The sequence below is a fragment of the Nothobranchius furzeri genome, chromosome 12 (genome assembly GCF_043380555.1).
Source record: "Nothobranchius furzeri strain GRZ-AD chromosome 12, NfurGRZ-RIMD1, whole genome shotgun sequence".
Classification (NCBI taxonomy): Eukaryota; Metazoa; Chordata; class Actinopteri; order Cyprinodontiformes; family Nothobranchiidae; genus Nothobranchius; species Nothobranchius furzeri.
This window is the reverse complement of record NC_091752.1, coordinates 63,852,178-63,872,279: the sequence shown is the minus strand read 5'-3', so window position 1 is coordinate 63,872,279 and position 20,102 is coordinate 63,852,178. Positions and strand designations below refer to the sequence as shown.

At 40.9% G+C, this 20,102-nt stretch overlaps 1 protein-coding gene across 1 annotated transcript in view; it reads right to left on the bottom strand.

Moving 5' to 3' along the window:
- Nucleotides 1-20,102, bottom strand: part of myo15aa (myosin XVAa) — a 93,251-nt gene that overhangs the window by 53,746 nt on the left and 19,403 nt on the right. The window contains exons 12-27 of the mRNA XM_070542818.1: nt 19,893-19,951; nt 19,207-19,330; nt 18,479-18,574; nt 15,283-15,414; nt 15,043-15,168; nt 14,859-14,936; nt 14,601-14,758; nt 13,242-13,287; nt 13,019-13,143; nt 7,619-7,736; nt 7,308-7,483; nt 6,462-6,546; nt 6,285-6,338; nt 6,074-6,155; nt 5,663-5,793; nt 5,483-5,578 (exon numbers count right to left, since the gene is read on the bottom strand). Coding sequence (XP_070398919.1) covers nt 5,483-5,578; nt 5,663-5,793; nt 6,074-6,155; nt 6,285-6,338; nt 6,462-6,546; nt 7,308-7,483; nt 7,619-7,736; nt 13,019-13,143; nt 13,242-13,287; nt 14,601-14,758; nt 14,859-14,936; nt 15,043-15,168; nt 15,283-15,414; nt 18,479-18,574; nt 19,207-19,330; nt 19,893-19,951 — 1,686 coding nt within the window. The remainder of the gene's footprint in view (nt 1-5,482; nt 5,579-5,662; nt 5,794-6,073; nt 6,156-6,284; nt 6,339-6,461; nt 6,547-7,307; nt 7,484-7,618; nt 7,737-13,018; nt 13,144-13,241; nt 13,288-14,600; nt 14,759-14,858; nt 14,937-15,042; nt 15,169-15,282; nt 15,415-18,478; nt 18,575-19,206; nt 19,331-19,892; nt 19,952-20,102) is intronic.

Genomic DNA, 20,102 nt, shown 5'->3' with positions numbered 1-20,102 from the left:
AAGGACACATGATGGAACAACAAGAAAAAGACTTAGACCAATAGTAGACAGCATAAGTACACCGACATACAATATGGCAAAAGAAATCAGCAAAATCATCAGCCCATTATTAGACCAACATTGCAAAAACAGCACAGAACTGGCAAAAGAACTAAAAAAGATAACATTTGAAGACAACGACATACTAATGTCACACGACGTTACATCCCTGTTCACAAAAACACCAACCCAAAAAAAAAACATCGACATAAGAGAGAATCAGACAGGACTAAACTTTAAAAAGAAGAACCAACCTCACAACAGACGACATAACAAAACTGGTAAAATTCCACATACTACACATACGACGGAACAATTTACTAACAACTGGACGGCTTCGCCATGGCTAACCCGTTATCAGCCACCCTTTGCAAGTTTTTCATGGAGGACTTAGAACAAAAAGCCATAGTCACTGCCCCTCCCAAACTGCTAAATGAAATTATGGAAACGCTACGTGGACGACATACTAGAAATCCTACCAAAAGGCAAACAGAGACACTAACAGAACATCTGAACAACACAAACAACATAAAGGAAGAAACAGAAAGCAGTATAACCTTCACGGACATGAAAATAAGCAGACAAAAAGAAGGAACCCTGACCTGCACATAAACACATACAGAAAACCAACACACACAGTCCAATATTTATTATGGACATCAGAACACCCTACCTTACATAAAATGTCAGTAACCAGAATGTTATACCACCACGGAAACATAATACCAGAAGAACGAGACCGTAAACAAGAGGACCAACCAGAGGTGTGGACTCTAGTCACATGACTTGGACTCGAATCAGACTCAAGTCATTATTTTAATTATAGATTTTATCAAGTCAAGTCAGAAGTAAAGACTTACAACTTGACTCAGACTTGAACACCAATGACCTGCGACTTGAATCAACCTGATGACTTGAGCATATTTGATATTTTAGCACAAAAGTGATATGACATGGACAAAAATCTTAAATCGTTCTTGGTTCTGGGTTTGATCTTGTTCTGCTAAATGCAGCAGCACTTTGTTTATAATCAGTTTCAGTTGCACTTCCTGTTTGAGCAAATAAATGAAGCTTTAAGAAGCTTTATTTCGGGAATTTATTTATTATCATTGTCATTCAATTGATGTTGGACAGATGACTTGATTATGACTTGAAAATTCAAAGTTAAGGACTTGGACTTGACTTGGACTTCCACATCATTGACTTTGGACTCAGCTTGGACTTGATTGTCTTTGACTTGGACTTGACTTGACTGGAAAGACTTGTGACTTACTTGTGACTTGCAAAGCAGTGACTTGGTCACACCTCTGGGACCAACACCAAAATGCTTTAAAGACCCACGGATACTATACATGAGCAATAAACAAAGGAAAACAAGCAACAGAAAGAAAAGAACAACCAAAACAACCAGAAAATCAAGGACAAAAACTAGTGATAACTCTTCCATACATTAAAGGCATTACAGAGAATAATAACAGCAACAATGTTAAAACACAACATAAACACACCAACAAAACCATTAGAAAAACTGTTAGAAAAAGACTAGTACACCAAAAAGGGCAAGATATCAGCAGGACATAAGAGTGGAGTCATTTACAAAATTCCTGTGCAATAAAACATACATGGGAGAAATGGGACGCCAACTCAACACTCGAACAATAGAACAAAGGAGTGTGGGAATGAAACAAGTCGAGCACACAAGAGCAGCGAAACAAGAAGCAGAAAGTGCAATAAAGAAATCAGCCATGACAGACCACTGCACAAGAGAAAACTATCTAATGGACTGGGACAGAACAAGGATCATCAACACCAAACAACAAAAATACAAAAGATGGATTAAGGAAGCCATAGAAATAAGGAGACCTGGACACACTACCATAAACAGAGACGAAGGGGTCTAAACATTGGATCACACATGGGACTGTGTCATTGGCGAGGAGAGCGCAGGCAACAGAGCGCAACACCGTACTAGGGTTGGGCATCGAGCACCGATCATCGATTGGAACCGGGACTAAGTGTTAGTTTTTCCCGGAATCGTTCAAAGTTTTTTATTTCAATTCCTAGTTTTGATCCCTAGAATGCCAACCAGAAGAGGAATCCGCGGCCGATCTCCATGAAAAGTAAACGTGGTCTGTGTAACAGAACGGAATGACTGTTTTTTCCCTCCTCTGCACAAGACTAGTCTGCATGAGATATGGTCTCAAGGTCTCGTTCATTCCTTCTAACCTGCTTATTTTCAGCTCAACAGAAGAATGAAGAATTAACTCTTTTCTTTTAATTAATCAAAGAACTCTATTTTAATAAAGCTAATCCAACCAAGTGTTAGTCAATATAATAAGATGTGACCGATCTGTGAAATCAAAATATTAATTACTTTATTATGATCCTATAGAATATAATAAGTAATATGACTTTAAATGTTCCAACAGGACTCATTTCACGTAGCGTTAAAAGACATGACACATTCCTTTCACTGATCCAATCAGAATCTTACAGATCTGACGGAGGCGTGGTTTTGACGGTGTTTGGTAATTTTTCATTCAACAATAAACCATAACATCCGAAGTATAAAACTATGCCACGTCAGCTCTAACGCCAGTTCAAAGCATTCTAGAGAAAGTGATGGAGTGGCCAATCCTGATCTAAAACTCTTCAACCGAAAGAACAACGACAAGCTGAAAAGAAAAATTCGTTGCTATACCAACTGCAGCAAAACAGTTCCTTTCAGAACAAAAGCTGAACCATCAAGACCCAGGCTTGGGTCTCACCAGATGCCAACAAACTGTTGTGTACCCGGAAGTAACTCACAGACTGGTCTGATCGGAACCGCGGCTTTTCCTACTGGCTCGGTTCCAGAGAAGGTCAAGCTAGACCTCGACATTCCTGATCTAAAGAGGACTTCCTGAAGGGTAGATAGACCGGCACAATGGCGTCTCATGTGTTTATGGACCTCCTAACCAAAGCTTAATGCGAAGACATCACCTTCAGTTCCCTTCAGAACTAATTGCTTCTTCGGATTTGCTGGTTCTGATTAACATCACACGTCATCCATTCACCGCCTCATCCACTTTAGTAACACCATACATTTAGTTTTAAAGTCAGTCTAGTTTAATTTGTTAGTAATAAAATTCTTAACTTTTAAACTTGACTCTCTCTCTCTTCTGTTGTCTCTGAGTGAATACGAAGCGGTCATCTAATCCCTGCAATAAAAAGATCCAATCTTCTGGTTTAAATAACCTCACAGATCCGTAAGGTGGATTTCATATTTCCTATGGAATCCCACGCCTTATGGCTCAATAAAAACACGTAATCTAATTCATTACATCTGCAAATTGTGATCAATGCTTTTCAGAGCTGATCCCACCAGCTGTCTGTGTGCAGCACCGAGTCCCCCCTCCCCCCATAAAACAAACACGTCTGCCAAACTTTTAATCCGTGATGTAAACTTTAACTCCTGCAGCATAGAGGAAACTTGTTAAAATACGTCAACACGGCGAATTTAATAGAAGCTTTAAAGAACAAACTCTGGACGGTGTGAGGTGAGTTTGTCTCACTGCAGAAATAAAAACACACGTAGCCGCTCACCAACACTCGTGTGTGTGTGTGTGTGCCACAATAAATAATTATAATAATAATAAATAACATTTTTTTCTGAACTATTTCTGTTGAGAGTTTTAATGTCTAAAATCTGTTAGATTGTTACTGACAGCAGCTACGTTTAAGTTTCACTTCCTGTTCTGACTGAATGCTACTGCAGATATGTTTCACTGGGGGGGACCTGGGGGTTGGCCACAGTGGCCCTGGCCCCCGCTTGGGGGCACAACTGAGTATTTTGTCCAGGGTCACAGGGAACATTTTTTGGCCATCTTCAAGGATTGCTTGATGTCACACTGTGAGGACTCTAGAGGTGGCACACCCTAATAACTTTGGCACAAAGTAGCAAACAGTAAACCAAATAGCTGCAGTTTGTCGTTGCTAACCAAAATACCTATGGATGCATGGAGGTGTAGTTCTCAGTCATCCTGGACATGATCATCCTGAGAGTTTTAGCTGAAAACAGCTGGACGTTTCTGGATATGTTGGAGACATTTAGCCTTCCATCCCAGAGGCTTCTTCCAGACTTTGGTTGTGGTCAGAAACAAACACACTGGTTGTGCTGCAAGCCTTTTTCTTTTTTCCTCCAAAACATGTTTTAGTCTAAATGAAGACGATGTTATTGTTCATAGAGTTAAAATTCATGTTGAAGTTAAGATTATTTCATCAAGTAGGACCTGTGGCTAGCTGGCTCATGTTAAACACGTCACGTCTTGAAAGAATCGGAATTGGGAATCGATAGGAACCGGAATTGAAACGAGGAATTGGAATCGGAATCATTCAAAATCAAATTATGCCCAACCCTACACCGTACTCTACTGCCGCTGATAAACAGAGACGGAAGGGATGCCGCCAACAGCGGCAAAGCTGTGAGGTTGGCTACAGTGATAGTCGAAACTAGTGATGCACTGATATGAAATTTTTGGGGTCGATACCGATGTCCGATATTAAGATCACTGTTATGGCCGATAACCGATATTTGCCGATACCGATATACTGACATTAATGCTTCTAAAATCTGCATATTTTGTATAGAATGAAAATTATTAAAGATGAATTTACATCATTAAGTACACACAACTCACACATTTACGGTCCTGAGATAATTTCATTCACTGTTCACATGACTGCACAATTACACATCACCCCCCTCACCCTCTGAAACAGGCAAACAAATGGAGACAAGATGGAAAAATATCGGTTGTTAATATCGACCCGGTTTTATTTATCGAACCGATACCGATATGTTTAAAAAAAAAAGACTAACATGGGCCGATACCGATATTGATGCCGATTTATCATCCATCCCTAGTCAAAACGATAGCATAAAGAAGGTAAAAATAACACTTTTGCTGTGTTAAAAAAAAGAACCGTAACGCAGTTGGATGAAACACACAGAATGAACGTACAAAACATGTTATGTTAGAACATCGTTGAGATGCATGAAAAAAAGTTTAAGCTAATTTGTTTTCCAAAGTTGCTGTTGCAACTCTAAAAGCCATACCATGGCAGTAGTATTACCCTGATTTGCACCTCATTTCTTCTTTTGAAAGCAGCTTTACATTCACGAGTATTTGGTATTCTTTGGTGTCCACCCCATAACTGGACAGTCGAATGTTCATGCCCCGCTCAGTCTCCGTTGGCAAGACTCTTCACCTTTTTATGACGACTGGTGGCACCTGTGTTCAACAGGTCAGTGCGCCGCAGGGCAGCTGTGGCTACATAGTAGCTCATCATCACCAGTGTGTGAATGTATACAAATGACTGGTATGTTGTAAAGCACCTTGGGGGATTGCAGAACTCTAGAAGCTGCTGTAGACCATTTACCACACTAAAGAGTTCAGTTTACCATGTTGAAGAGCTCCACGGCCTCTATTCTGAGATCGTCCTCCACTCGGGTCAAAGGTGACTCCAGAGGGCCAAACAAGATCCCAAACTTTGGTTCCTAGAGCAACAAAAGACCATCACTCAGATTGTGTCATATCTGAGCACTTAAAAACCTTTTCATGTGTGTTGACGGGTGTCTCACCCTGAAGTGGATCTGCACATATCGGTAAAAAGGGTAGTTGTTGATGTCCAGAGGCAACGTAAGCTGAGCCTCTTCCTCGATATGAGGAGCCTGAAGCAGAGCCAAACAGTCTGCGTGCAGCTCCCTCCTGACTGAAGCAAAACCAAGACCAAGAGAAGGCAAAACATCAGCCACTAGAAGATTTTACTTTATAACTTAGATTTTGGAAAGCTGACCACATGAAGTCCTTCTGACTTGCTAAGCAGTCAAGATCCTTCATTTTTATCATTTAGTTTATTTATGGACTTATCAGTCCTGTTCAGATGAAACACACTCAAAGACCTTTACTGTGACCTGCAGGACTTTCATTTCATGACTTATGTGAGCACATCATGTGATGAAGACTGAAGAAAAAGGAGAACTTTTACACACCTCCAGCTGCCTGCAGCAAAGCACCCAGCTCTGCAGGGATCACCAAATGGGTGACGTTAACCACCTCCCGCTTTCTCAGCTCCTGAAAGCATTACTGCTTTTATTAGATTTGCAAAATAATAAAATAAAATACATGTGAATTTCATCTGTGAAACTGCAAACATCTTTTGAAATAATGTTTAAATCTTTCATGTCATATCTGTCATTTCACCTTTTCTCTCTTCCTTCTCTCCTCTTCAACTTTCCTTTTGGCTTCAAACTTCATCTGCAAAACGATTTCAAAATGCATCCATTTTGACGCAGATGAATCTTTTATTTTGCTAAACTATTTTACCTTAAAAAACTGTAGATGTGATAATGAACACATGCATAAGAAGACATCAAGTACCTTGATGTATTGCTTCCGGTTGACATACATGTGGACAAGAGAACGGAAACGAACCAGATGCTCCCTCATTTTCACATACTGCTTCCTGCAGGACAGAACGGCAACAGATGTTTTAACACATATTAATAATAATAATAATAGTTGTACAAGGATGTTTATTAATCATAAGTGCAACCAAATGTTGTGGCTTCAAACCAAGCCAGACTAATGAAACCTCCACCGCCGTGCTTTATAGCTGTAGTTAAACCTCCACCGCCGTGCTTTATAGCTGTAGTTAAATAGGACATGATGTGTGAATCTCACTTTTTGCATCCTTTTGTGTTACCGTGAGGATTTTTCCTGCCTCTGTGAACACTCTAAACTTGAATTTAAAAAAAAAAAACTCAATTTTCTGTCAGAATTTGGTTTCATGAATTATATTAATCTACAAGCTGTTTGAAAAAGACTCTTATTGTGATGTCACAATAAGGGACATTAGCATATAACTCTCCTCACCTATTGATGCTGGAGGAGCAGTGGCTCTAATCCGAGCTGATATTTTTAGCTCTTCACTTTATAGCGGCCAATCAGGCGTGGGGTGGGCGTGGCCAGCAACTTATTTGCATTAAAGGGACAGAGCCCTGAAACGGCTCATTCTGCAAAGTACTGAAGCCCTTCTAAACACAAAATTCTATCTTTTGTAGTCATGTTGAGTGATCAGAGTCGTGTTTTTTTACCCCTCTAACTCTTGATGCAGCAGTTTAGTTCGCATAGAAATGATACTTCTGTCATATTTGTCATCCTTGGGCTGATTGCTATAAAGACGTGATAAACGTTCCATTGCCTCTACTCCATGTTACATCTTACCTGAGGAGGAATCCCCGGCACTGGGCCTGAAAACTGATGATTTTCCTACGGAATTCCACAAAGCGTTTCCTGACAAAGAACATGCGGGTGTAACGCTGCAAGGTGAGAGCTGCGAGAGTACGGGATCGCTCTCGTTTACACTCCAACAGCTGATAGATGTCCTCCTTGAAGAACAACTGCCATCCACATACAAAAATTCACCATTGTCACGAGGAATGGATGATATGAGATATTACACCAGTGGTACAGAGCTTCATAATCACACAATACTTTGATTGTAGTGCTGCTCTTCATAAGACAAACTATCTCACCTTTGTGACACCAATGTGGTACACTCCTGGTCGGAGAGGACTCAACTTACTGAGCAAAATCACACAGTTTTCTCCATTGGCTTCTGGAAGTTCTCGAATTCCCACCAAGGACTTGTACCTGAAAAAATTGAGACATAGTTCACCTGAAGTTGTTGGCACATTTTTGAAGCAAAATTATTTATTCAAAGAAACTGGGGGGGTTGTAGAACCCTAAGAAGGCGCTGTACAAATACAGGACATTTACCTTAATAAATTAAATGTATGACCTTATTTGTAAGTCTTGAGGCCCACAATTTGCCAATTTATTAAGGTGCTCATTCACTCGTTTTTATTTATTTATTTATTTATTTATTTATTTATTCCCAATCCATTTTCTGTGGTCTTTAGTATAATAGGATGCCTCTTGAGTCATTCTCTGTGGAACAAAGATTACAGAGGTGTGAAAAACTATTTGCCCCCTTCCTGATTTCTTATTCTTTTGCATGTCTGTCACACAAAATGTTTCTGATCATCAAACACATTTAAACATTAGTCAAAGATAACACAAGTAAACACAAAATGCAGTTTTGAAATGATGGTTTTTATTGTTTAGGGAGAGAACAAAATCCAAACCTACATTGCCCTGTGTGAAAAAGTAATTACCACCTGAACCTAATAACTGGTTGGGCCTCCCTTAGCAGCAATAACTGCAATCAAGCGTTTGCGATAACTTGCTACGAGTCTTTTACAGCGCTCTGGAGGAATTTTGGCCCACTCATCTTTGCAGAATTGTTGTAATTCAGCTTTATTTGAGGGTTTTCCAGCATGAACCGCCTTTTTAAGGTCATGCCATAGCATCTTAATAGGATTCAGGTCAGGACTTTGACTAGGCCACTCCAAAGTCTTCATTTTGTTGTTCTTCAGCCATTCAGAGGTGGATTTGCTGGTGTGTTTTGGGTCATTGTCCTGCTGCAGCACCCAAGATCGTTTCAGCTTTAGTTGACGAACAGATGGCCGGACGTTCTCCTTCAGGATGTTTTGGTAGACAGTAGAATTCATGGTTCCAATCACAGCAAGCCTTCCAGTTCCTGAAGCAGCAAAACAACCCCAGACCATCACACTACCACCACCATATTTTACTGTTGGTATGATGTTCTTTGTCTGAAATGCTGTGTTACTTCTACGCTAGATGTAACGGGACACTTGCCTTCCAAAAAGTTCATGTTTTGTCTCATCAGTCCACAAGGTATTTTCCCAAAAGTCTTGGCAATCATTGAGATGTTTCTGAGCAAAATTGAGACGAGCCCTAATGTTCTTTTTGCTTAACAGTGGTTTGCGTCTTGGAAATCTGCCATGCAGGCCATTTTTGCCCAGTCTCTTTCTCATGGTGGAGTCGTGAACACTGACCTTAATTGAGGCAAGTGAGGCCTGCAGTTCTTTAGAAGTTGTCCTGGGGTCTTTTGTGACCTCTCGGATGAGTTGTCTCTGGGCTCTTGGGGTAATTTTGGTCGGCCGCCCACTCCTGGGAAGGTTCACCGCTGTTCCATGTTGTTGCCATTTGTGGATAATGGCTCTCACTGTGGTTCGCTGGAGTCCCAAAGCTTTAGAAATGGCTTTATAACCTTTACCAGACTGATAGATCTCAGTTACTTTTGTTCTCATTTGGTCTTGAATTTCTTTGTATCTTGGCATGATGTCTAGCTTTTGAGGTGCTTTTGGTCTACTTCTCTGTGTCAGGCAGCTCATATTTAAGTGATTTCTTGATTGAAACAGGTGTGGCAGTAATCAGGCTTGGGGGTGGCTACAGAAATTGAACTCAGGTGTGAAACACCACAGTTGGGTTGTTTTTTAACAAGGGGGCAAATACTTTTTCACACGGGGCAATGTAGGTCTGGATTTTGTTCTCTCCCTAAATAATAAAAACCATCATTTCAAAACTGCACTTTGTGTTTACTTGTGTTATCTTTGACTAATGGTTAAATGTGTTTGATGATCAGAAACATTTTGTGTGACAAACGTGCAAAAGAATAAGAAATCAGGAAGTGGGCAAATAGTTTTTCACACCACTGTAAGTGCTCCTGTTTCAGGAAGTCAGGGGAATGGGGAGTAGAAAACAACTGGATTTGGAGTCTTACTCATTAGTGTTTCAGATATTCAGGCAGTTTACCAGACTGGCAAACCAGACTAAATAAATGTGTTTGAAACCCCTCTAGTGACCTGTGATTGGCCAGCCAAGATGCTGCTGGGGCTGCGGAGGTTACAAGTGGAGCGTTCCTGGACCAAACTTTGCAAAGCAAGAATTTGGTCTAGTTCACTAGGCTAGCAGTTTGCCTCTGACTGGCCAAGAGCAACATGACTTTGCCACTGAACTCTGCTTGCTCTGCAATGTTGATGTTTTATCTCCGCAAATAACACAAGCCTGAAGAGTTCTGCCATGTTCTGGAGTTGCTAATGCTAATGGTTAGCTTCTACTAGCCGAGCCGTGCTGTGCAGTTTCCTGGACGCTAAACCAACAATAGCTCAGTCTGAGCTGGCATGAGGGAGTCGTAGCTCATTTATAAGTGGTCAGACAGTGGCGGTAATGTGGAGCACTCGTATCCTCTTTACAAAAAGACTGCGCAATAGTGGTATAAATGAGTCAATGGGGGTGGTTGCTGCACTGCCATGGACGTCCGTTTAACTTGGACATAACTTGCTTTTATTGCAATCGAAGCTGGGCTCATTACATATTTTTGACAAGCCGCTTCTAAACGTGTCTGTTCTCCACGGTCCTTGTGCATCTTCTGGTGATCTGACCTCCAGCCCTAATGGAGAGAAGCTCCTGGAGCGCTGCATCGCTCCAGTTTATCATCTCAGCTCATTCTGTTTACAAAAGCGAAACTTATTGCCGTTTTTACTTTCATTTTAAATGTAGTTGCCAGTTGGTGCTTGGCAGTAACTCCCAAACATGATCATGACACCTCCCTCTTTTGCGCCAAGGCGTAGTATGCATTCACAAGTACATTATTGCGGTTATATTACTACCAAGTACGGTGTAACGTCCAGAAAGGCTCATTTTTCATCTACAGTTTGACCTTTTCAGTATCTGGTCATCTACAGACATAATTCTGCCTCTGTGTGTCCTCTAATGTTCCAAGCTGCAAGAAAGGTTCTACAGTGTTGTTGACATAAGAGATTGTTAACACAGCGTTCCCTTCACCAAGGTCTTTCTGTCAAGCCTGTCTGCTTATCTAGACTGTCCTGCAAAGAATAAAGGATCAAACCATTATAAAGAACAAACTTTTATAATAGTGAATACTGAATGGGGACATGAAATACGTAAATAATCATATAAGTATGAACAAGGGGTTAAATGAAATCTTTTGATTAATCTGTGCCTAAATTAACAAGGTTGCAAGTGTCCTTGCAATGGTATGTTTGTTTTTTAATCAGTCTACTTGACAAACACACACACGCGCATATCTCCCTGACACAAGGGTACGTTAATGTCATGACACATAGATTTTCTTATCCACAAAATCAGAGCATCTTCTATCTGAAGAAGGAGTGTTTCTGAGGTTTGTTTGGTAAAACCTCCTTAACATGGCACGTTGTGATTAGCCAGAAAATCATAACATAGGAATTAATAAAACTCAGAGGACTTCCCAAGTTGTACAGTGGAGCTGAGTAAGTTTTATTTCCAGCTGACACTCCGGAGTGGCCAATCCGGAACCATCCTCTTTTGAAACATCTCTTTGATATACAGTCAAAACTTGTTTGCACGCTGCAAAGCTGACACAGTTACGACTCCTTAAGAGTCCATCCGTCTTTGACGCAACAACCTTCCTGCCTGTTGTGACCTGGAGACAACCCGAGACTGGACTGGTCGTACTGAGGTTTTTCTATGAACTTCTGCGCCTTGAGGTCCACCAGACATCCTGACATTCCGGATCACACCGGGGGGTCTCCAATCAGGGTTTGTTGACACAACCGATTGCGTCTGATGTTGTTTTGTTAATAATCAACTCTCTAGTTTATAGCAGACCAAATTCTTTTACACCCAGAACTCACAGTTTCTTCCAGATACAAAGGCTCTGATAAACATCACATTCCATCCACTCACATTCATCCATCACATGTCGTTATTCATAACTTCTCATGTATTTTAATTAGTCTAGAAAATAAAGTTTATTTTAATTATATACTTGACTCTGTTTGAATTAATATGAAGTGTGATTCTATATTTATATAGAATCATCACATCTTATTGGTCATAATTTAACACCCCAATCTCATAACCCTACAGTGGCATGTTTTCTAAGAGTGTTCATAAGACACACGTGGCGGTGGTATTAAGCTGATTTCTTGACATGTTGTGTCTTCTAAAAAGGGTTTCAGATTTCATGGGGCTTGAAGATTATGGAGCTGAACGGTAGTTTAAAGATGGGTACAAAGCTGCGATGGAGAGATGGATCATGACTGGAGTCCTTAAGAAGCAAGTGGATTACAGCATTCTTAAAATAAGCAGGGACCTGACCAGAAACCAGGGAAGAATTATTTGTAGAAGATTTTTTCTGACCCAAGTGTTCTTGTTTTTAAGGCCAGGCTCAAGACTCACCTTTTAGTATAGCTTTTAAGTGATTTTGATCTATTTTAGCCTGTTTTCACCATCTTTTATATATTTTATCAGTGTTTTATTACTTACTCTTTTTAATTAAATAACACACATTTTCCTACATATTTACTTTAACTTGTAATAATTATTAGTTTTAGCCAGTCTTAATACTTTGTTGTACAATATTTTATAAATGCAATTATATGTATTCTACTTGGTTATCTAGTGTTTGTTATAGGTAATTTACTTCATTATCAAACAAGGAAGTCAAATTTTTGAAACGTTTGAACTAACATAATGTGGTTTTAAGTAGTGAGGACAATCATCTGACCCCAAACCAAGTATCTCTGGAGCAATGTGGTGGTATTGTATCACCAGAACATCACCAATTGGGACATTTTGGTTTTCTGTTGCAATTCTCTGCCTCTGCAAGACACACAGAAGAGTTCATGGTTGACTCAATGGTTCGAATGTTCCAAGGTCCGGTACCTGTAGAATGAGTCCCTTCCACCACCATGCCGACAGTTGGTCCGAGGTGTTTCTACACCCTCACATCACTGTTTCTTTTAATCAAAATGTCATTATTTTATGACCAAACTCCATTGATCCCTTCAAACAAATTCATGTACTACTACAGTGCCATTCAGCATGCTTAATGAGGAATGTAGAGTCTGAGGTCTTTAAGTCATTAGGCTGGAAGGGCCATTAAAAAAAAGTATAGTATTTCTTTAAAAAAATGTAATCAAGATGCTCAAGCATTTCTGAAGACTGCCAGGTGTTCTTGCCTTCTTATATTAGAGGAATGCAGTATTGTGTGTATTTATTACCTAAAGAGAAAGGCGTAGAAGGTCATTCTGATGGGATACCCTTCTCTACGGATCCTGATGGTCTCCATGACTCCAGAATGTCTCAGCTGGCTGCCGACCAGCTCGTCCTCAAACACACCTGGCCTCTGTGGACAAACAAACACATGCATCTATAAACTAACTCACATCCACACGCAAAAAAAAAAAAAAAGATCTGAAATGTATAAAATGTTGGAAGCGCTACCTTTATATTATTTGGCTTGATGCAGCGAACAAAAAAAGGATTACACCTGAAATGAAAAGAACAAAAAGGAGCCTTGCAATCAGCTTTTCTTGCTAAATTCATCATTTGTAACTGTAGATTTATTATCGTCATCGTCGTCTTCCTCCGCTTATCCGGGTCCGGGTCGCGGGGGCAGCATCCCAACTAGGGAGCTCCAGGCCGTCCTCTCCCCGGCCTTGTCCACCAGCTCCTCCGGCAGGACCCCAAGGCGTTCCCGGACCAGATTGGAGATGTAACTTCTCCAACGTGTCCTGGGTCGACCCGGGGGCCTTCTGCCGGCAGGACATGCCCGAAACACCTCCCCGGGGAGGCGTCCAGGAGGCATCCTGACCAGATGCCCAAACCACCTCAACTGGCTCCTTTCGATCCGGAGGAGCAGCGGTTCTACTCCGAGTCCCTCCCGAATGTCCGAGCTCCTCACCCTATCTCTAAGGCTGAGCCCGGCCACCCTACGGAGGAAACTCATTTCGGCCGCTTGTATCCGCGATCTCGTTCTTTCGGTCATTACCCAAAGCTCATGACCATAGGTGAGGATTGGGACGTAGATCGACCGGTAAATCGAGAGCCTGGCTTTCTGGCTCAGCTCCCTCTTCCCCACGACAGATCGGCTCAGCGTCCGCATCACTGCAGACGCCGAACCAATCCGCCTGTCGATCTCCCGATCCCTCCTACCCTCACTCGTGAACAAGACCCCGAGATACTTAAACTCCTCCACTTGAGGTAGGACCTCTCCCCCGACCCGGAGGTGGCAAGCCACCCTTTTCCGGTCGAGATTTATTATGTTGCTAATAATTAAACAAGGCTATGTGTATATATACATTTGACGTAGAATTTATTTATTTATGAATTATATGTGTTTGTTGGGTTTTACATTCATCCTTTAATTAAAGAAGATGAGCGTATGGTTTGCGTGAACACGAATGGTTTGATTAAAGAGGTGTGTTTTCACTGGGGGGGGACCTGGGGGTTGGCCACAGTGGCCCTGGCCCCCGCTTGGGGGCACAACTGAGTATTTTGTCCAGGGCCACATGGAACCTTTATTGGCCATCTTCAAGGATTGCTTGATGTCACACTGTGAGGACTCTAGAGGTGGCACACCCTAATAACTTTGGCACAAAGTAGCAAACAGTAGACCAAATAGCTGCAGTTTGTCGTTGCTAACCAAAATACCTAAAGGGGACAAAAAGCCTGCCCTCCTTTTGCAAGTGAATCTCCCTTCTTTACTGCTGAAAAGACCCTCATTTGTGTTGGTTCTTCTTATCCCTGAGCTGAACAGGATTTATGCAAACCAAAGTCAGTTGCTTTGTGTGAACACCAAACCTCTCCATCTTCTCCACCAGCTCCATCAGGGACTGTTGGAACTTGCTGCTGACAGTGGGAGCTTGGTACTTCCTGGTGACTGAGCTGCTCTTCCTCATGTGACCTCCTTTCTTTTGACCTGTGGCCTCTGCATGAGCCAGGAAGAGGTTCGACATCATCTGGACGGGCGAAGCACACAAACCTTCACTGTTCCTGCTTTGGTACATCAAGGTGTTTTCTTTCAGCTGTGAATGCACACACAAGGTTTCCCTTACTCACCTTGTTCCTGCTCTGAATGAACAAGTCCAGAACATCCTGTCGGACCTGATCGTAGTTCTTATCGAGGAACTTGTGCACCTGCATTTCAGACATTTATCCGTTGAGTAACATTCACGTATTTTTACATCTAAAAGTAGTGGACCACTCAGTTAAACAGCAAAATGGTTGCTGAACAGCTGAGTACCTGATAGGTGACCCGGCCAGCAAAGTGCTTGAGGGTGAATTCTGGGAGAGGCATCTTTGGCTTCTGATACAAGGGATTGTGTCCATGATGATAGTGACATTTTTGAAGAAAAGTGTGGTCTGTCGCCTAGCAACACATGAGACCAGTTTAATTGGCTTTTTATATATATATATATATATATATATATATGTGTCTAGATGATAGATGCAGCAGGCAAACGTCTGGATAAACTCTCCTCACCTGAGGGAAACAGCTCTGGTCATCCAGAATCCTCAGTATCCCATGAGGCTTAGCGGCAATGAGGTCGATGCAGGGTTGGTTGTCACTGAACGTGATGTTCTCCCATGGAACCTGCTCTCTGCTGTACTCCTCCTGTAAGGATCGGGGAGGATCGAACACAAGACAACACAATCGTAATTTTTTAACACTAATTGTTTTCTCACTTCTGTCATTCCACCTGTTGAGTTTCAGTGTGATTTATCATCCATTTGGGTTCTGTTTGTGCACGAGGCCTCCACCCTTTACGCCCAAGGCACATTTTTTACTACTCCTCCTACTAAATATTGATTGTGTAGGAACAGCATATGTATGTACTTTGGGTGCTTTTAAAGCTCAATGTACTACACTACATTTGACCAATAAGATATGAATTTCTATATAAATATGGAAATTCAATCTGATTGATCTTTGAATGTTTAACCAGAAGATTTACAGTAGAATTCTTTGTTTATTCAGGGATCGTAAGACACTTCGTATCAATTCAGAGAGAGTCAAGTTTATAAAAAGTAAGACATTTATTTTTCTAAACAATTAAAAACGTGACAACTCGGAAACACTTTATGTGATGAATGAATCTAAGTGGATGGAATGTGAGGTGTGATGATGTGTGAATGTGAAGTTATCAGAACCTTCGTATCTGGAGAAACTGAGTTCTGAGTGGGAGTGAATTTGGTCTGCTATAAACTATAAGTGATGGTTTATAAAACCACATCAGACGCAACCTGTCGAGTCTATGTACCCTTCGAAGACCCTCGTGGTAGGTCTGGAATCTCAGGAAGTCCGTGGACCCCCAAAGGTACCGAAGTCCGTAGAAGAATCCGCAGTGCCACTAGACCGGTCTCGAGATGTCTCCAGGTCACGACAGGTAGTTATTTGCATCTATGGAGGACTCTTAAGGAGTCGAAGCTGGTCCAGCTTTGTTCTGAAGAAACCGTTTGCGGTATCAGCTGTAGCGTGCAACAGGTTTTGACAGCTTGTAAAAGATGCGATGGGAGCAGTTTCCCACCGATGGTCAGTCAGATTCAGGCTCAACTAAATCACTCAGGAAGTGATGCTGTTTAAATAATGGCCATATCTTGGTTTACTGATAAATCAGAACTTTCCCTGCAAAGGCGTTTTGCCAGCAAACTCAGAGACACACCTCCCTCAGATATGAAGATGCTGATTTTGTGGATAAGAAAATATCTATGTGCAGTGACGTTAATTCTAACTTGAGTCATGGAGACATGGTGAGTGTTTCTTGTCCAGTCAGTGCACTAATTAAATATATGGATCATATATTTCATTTCATCCTTATTAATTTTTCAATGTAATAATAATATTCACTTCAACTTCAATAATTTAAGCACAGATTAATCAATACATTTCATGTAACCATATTGTCCATTTCATTATATGATTAGTTAATCATATTGTTCATCCGTCTTGTTCTGTGAATAAAAACCAGTCTTAGATGTAATGTCCACAAATGGTCAGTTTTCACCTACAGATTGGCCTATAGGTCATCTACAGACCTAATTTCATCCTTTGAGGTGGATTTTATATTCTATCTGCCAACAAGCCACAAGATCCTGCACTGCTTGTTGACATCCTGTTCTTTCCAAGGTCCCTCACAGAGCACCCTTTTATCTAAGACTCCTTGCTTCACAGAAGAAAGAAGATTTAAAATTAATTATGAACTTCTAAAACTTATAAGCTAGATAATCATTAAATAAATGTTTGTATATTGCTACTTATGATAATTAACATAATGAAATAATAAATAATGCGTTCCAAGGATTGAAGGTATAAATGAATGTTATGTTGTGATTACATTGATTGCATGTTTACTTGACAAGGTCATCACCATTTGCACTCACACGAGAACAAAGTAAGGTAAAGTTAAACCCATGACACATAAATAGTCTTTTACCCAGATCAGAGCCACAGTACCAAAGAAGGCTTGTTTCTGAGATTCTTGGTCAAATTCCTCAAACTTGTCAACCTCTGGTTGGCTACACAATCATTACAGATTACTCTGGATTTCCCTCAGCTCTAGAGAAAGCTTCAGACCGGCCACCTGAAGCAACACCTCTTTAACCGCCAAAGCTTTTGACACGTCGTCAAAACCTTTTTGCACCTGCAAAGTTGATACAACAAAACAGTTTCTGCGGAACAAGCTGATTTGTTCAACTCCTTAAGAGTTATTCTTGAGATGCAAACTAGTTCCAACTGTCGTTACCTGGAGATGACTCTGGACTGATCTGGTCATACTGCAGTTAATCTACGGACTTCGGTACCTGGGGTCAGTACACTTGATTCAGTAGCTGAATCACCTGTGCAACAGTAGATCGTGCACTGCAGAAGCCAGATAATCACCTTTTGATTGAAATCAGGTGTGTTGAAGCAGAGTTAAAACTAAAACATGCTGGATACCGGCCCTCCAGGACCAGGACTGGGCACCCCTGAACTAGATAAATACATTTCACTGTTATCTGGAACTGCTGGTATTGGAAAAAGTAGCTTGGCGTTTGGAACATTAGCTCAATGTTAGCCTCTAGTCTTCTTTACCCGGTCTTAAAGTAAAGCAAAAAGATGCAGAGGCTTTTTAACGGTACAACTTCTGAGCCATTTCTCTTTACTTGCTTTAGTTCTTTACTGTATTTTGCCAGCCAGTATCAAATAGCAAACGCTGGCTTAGCATCGTTAGCTTGTTGCAGACTCGGCAACCCCGCGGACTCACAGATTGTAAACAAAGTCCCTCTTTGGCTTTAATGAACGGAGAAAAACTGACAACCTTTCAGTTAGCCGAGAAGAAAATTTGTTTCAAAGTTAACCTTCCTTTCAACATGACTGACATATTAGACTGTTTTGTGATTATTTCACTGTAGAAATCTTACATGTTGTACCTTTAACAAACTGGATCAAAGTAAGTTTACACAGGCAACACAATCTTCTAGTTATAAAAGCATCGTTCTGCTGTAGAAGCTTACTGTTAACATTTGAAAACTACTAAAATGTACTTTTCCTGTAATCATTTTAAACATAAATATTACTCAGGTCCATTCAATAATTGTTCAAGGTTAGTGAGCCACATCACATGAGCGGAAGAGCCTTGAGTGGCTCCAGAGCCACAGACTGTGGACCCTTTCTGCAGGGTGCTGCAGGTTTGACTCACCTGTTCTTCTCTGAATACAATCCTGTTGAAGAAGAACTGCAAGTATTCATTTGCATAATTAATGCAAAGCTGCTCAAAGCTGTTGAAGGTCAGATCCTGGTAACAGAGAGAGAGAGAGAGAGAGAGAGAGAGAGAGAGAGAGAGAGAGAGAGAGAGAGAGAGAGAGAGAGAGAGAGAGAGAGAGATGAGTGTTTGTGTGTACTTTTAATGTGTAAATTGTGAATGTTTAGGATTTTAACACTAGATATAAAAGTAGAAGATGAGTTGTTGTTCCCTGAGTGATGACTGATGTTAAACTACATTTTGGTATTTGTTCTAGTTTACAGTCCTCTCTAACACACTCCAAGAGCTAGTAGATAGCATGAGATATTAGCTTGAACACGAACATATGTGGTCATTTACTGACATGAAGCTTTACTATTATTTTGTTTCAAAAAGAGCCAAAGTCCTTCTTTCTTGTGGAGTTGGAGTTTTGCCATCATAAGACAGACTGGTTTTCTGGATGTTGTTTTATAGCTAGTTAGTTTCTGGAAAGAATTCAAGATGGCCGCTTCAGCCAAACAGCCTCATCATTCCCAACACACAGGTTTCACAAATCCTGCAATAATGCATGAGATCACCCTTACAGCTCTTTTCATGGTTTAACTACAGAGCTGTAACCATGAGAACATCCCAGACCAACACACTGGCAGCAGGTGACACCAGGGCATACAAAAAAACTGCCTCACCTCAAATCCGTAGATGTCCAGGATGGAGATGCAGGGGCAGTGTTGGCGAGGGTACACCTGAGCGTTAATCCTCTCTGTTAACAAGTGGAAGATCAGCGAGTACAGGATCTTGGCAACAGCATCTCTAAAAAACAGAGGTTTGTTCATGAAACATTAATGATGTCATCAGACAGAAAGAGAAGGCAAAGCTGGTGCAGGTCAGGAAGGCAAGAACTCCTCAACTAGGGCAAGGCCTGCAAGCTGTGGCTCTGGAGCCACAAGTGGCCCTTCGGACCATCCACAGTGGCTCTTATTAACTTTGGCTAGAAAGGAGCAAAAACTAACAAATGTTTTTAAATGTAAACATGTTAAAAATGCAGTTTTAAGCAGCTTTTCTGTTTATTTTTTTGTGTTTTTGTTTATTTTTTTAATAAAAGACATGCATTTTCAAATAATTTTTCCACAAATATCAAAACTATTCAAAAATAATCCACATTCTTCTTGAAAAATATAATTTGGTCTCAGTTTCTAAAGAAAGTGTTTGTGTTTCAAAAATTGCAACAAATCAAATCAGTGAAATAAATAAAATGGCCTGCATTTCATATAGCACCTTCCAGAGTCCTGGAACCCCCCCCAAGGTACTTTACAACACAATCAGTCATTCACTCATTCACACACAATGTGGATTCTTGTTTGTTGTTTCTTACCTGGCATCAACAGCGTTTTCAACTGACAGAGGGGTGTAGATTTTGTCCCTCATCGTCTCCTGCAGAAACCAGAAGAGCAACACAATTCGTCAGTATGTAACGGTAATTAAATGATGTCATGACTGAGTTTATTGACAGTTTGTTGAGTTTTTTTTTTTCCAAGGGTGTTTCTCAATGTCAAGGCGCCTTGCCTTGCGAGGTGATGTCTTG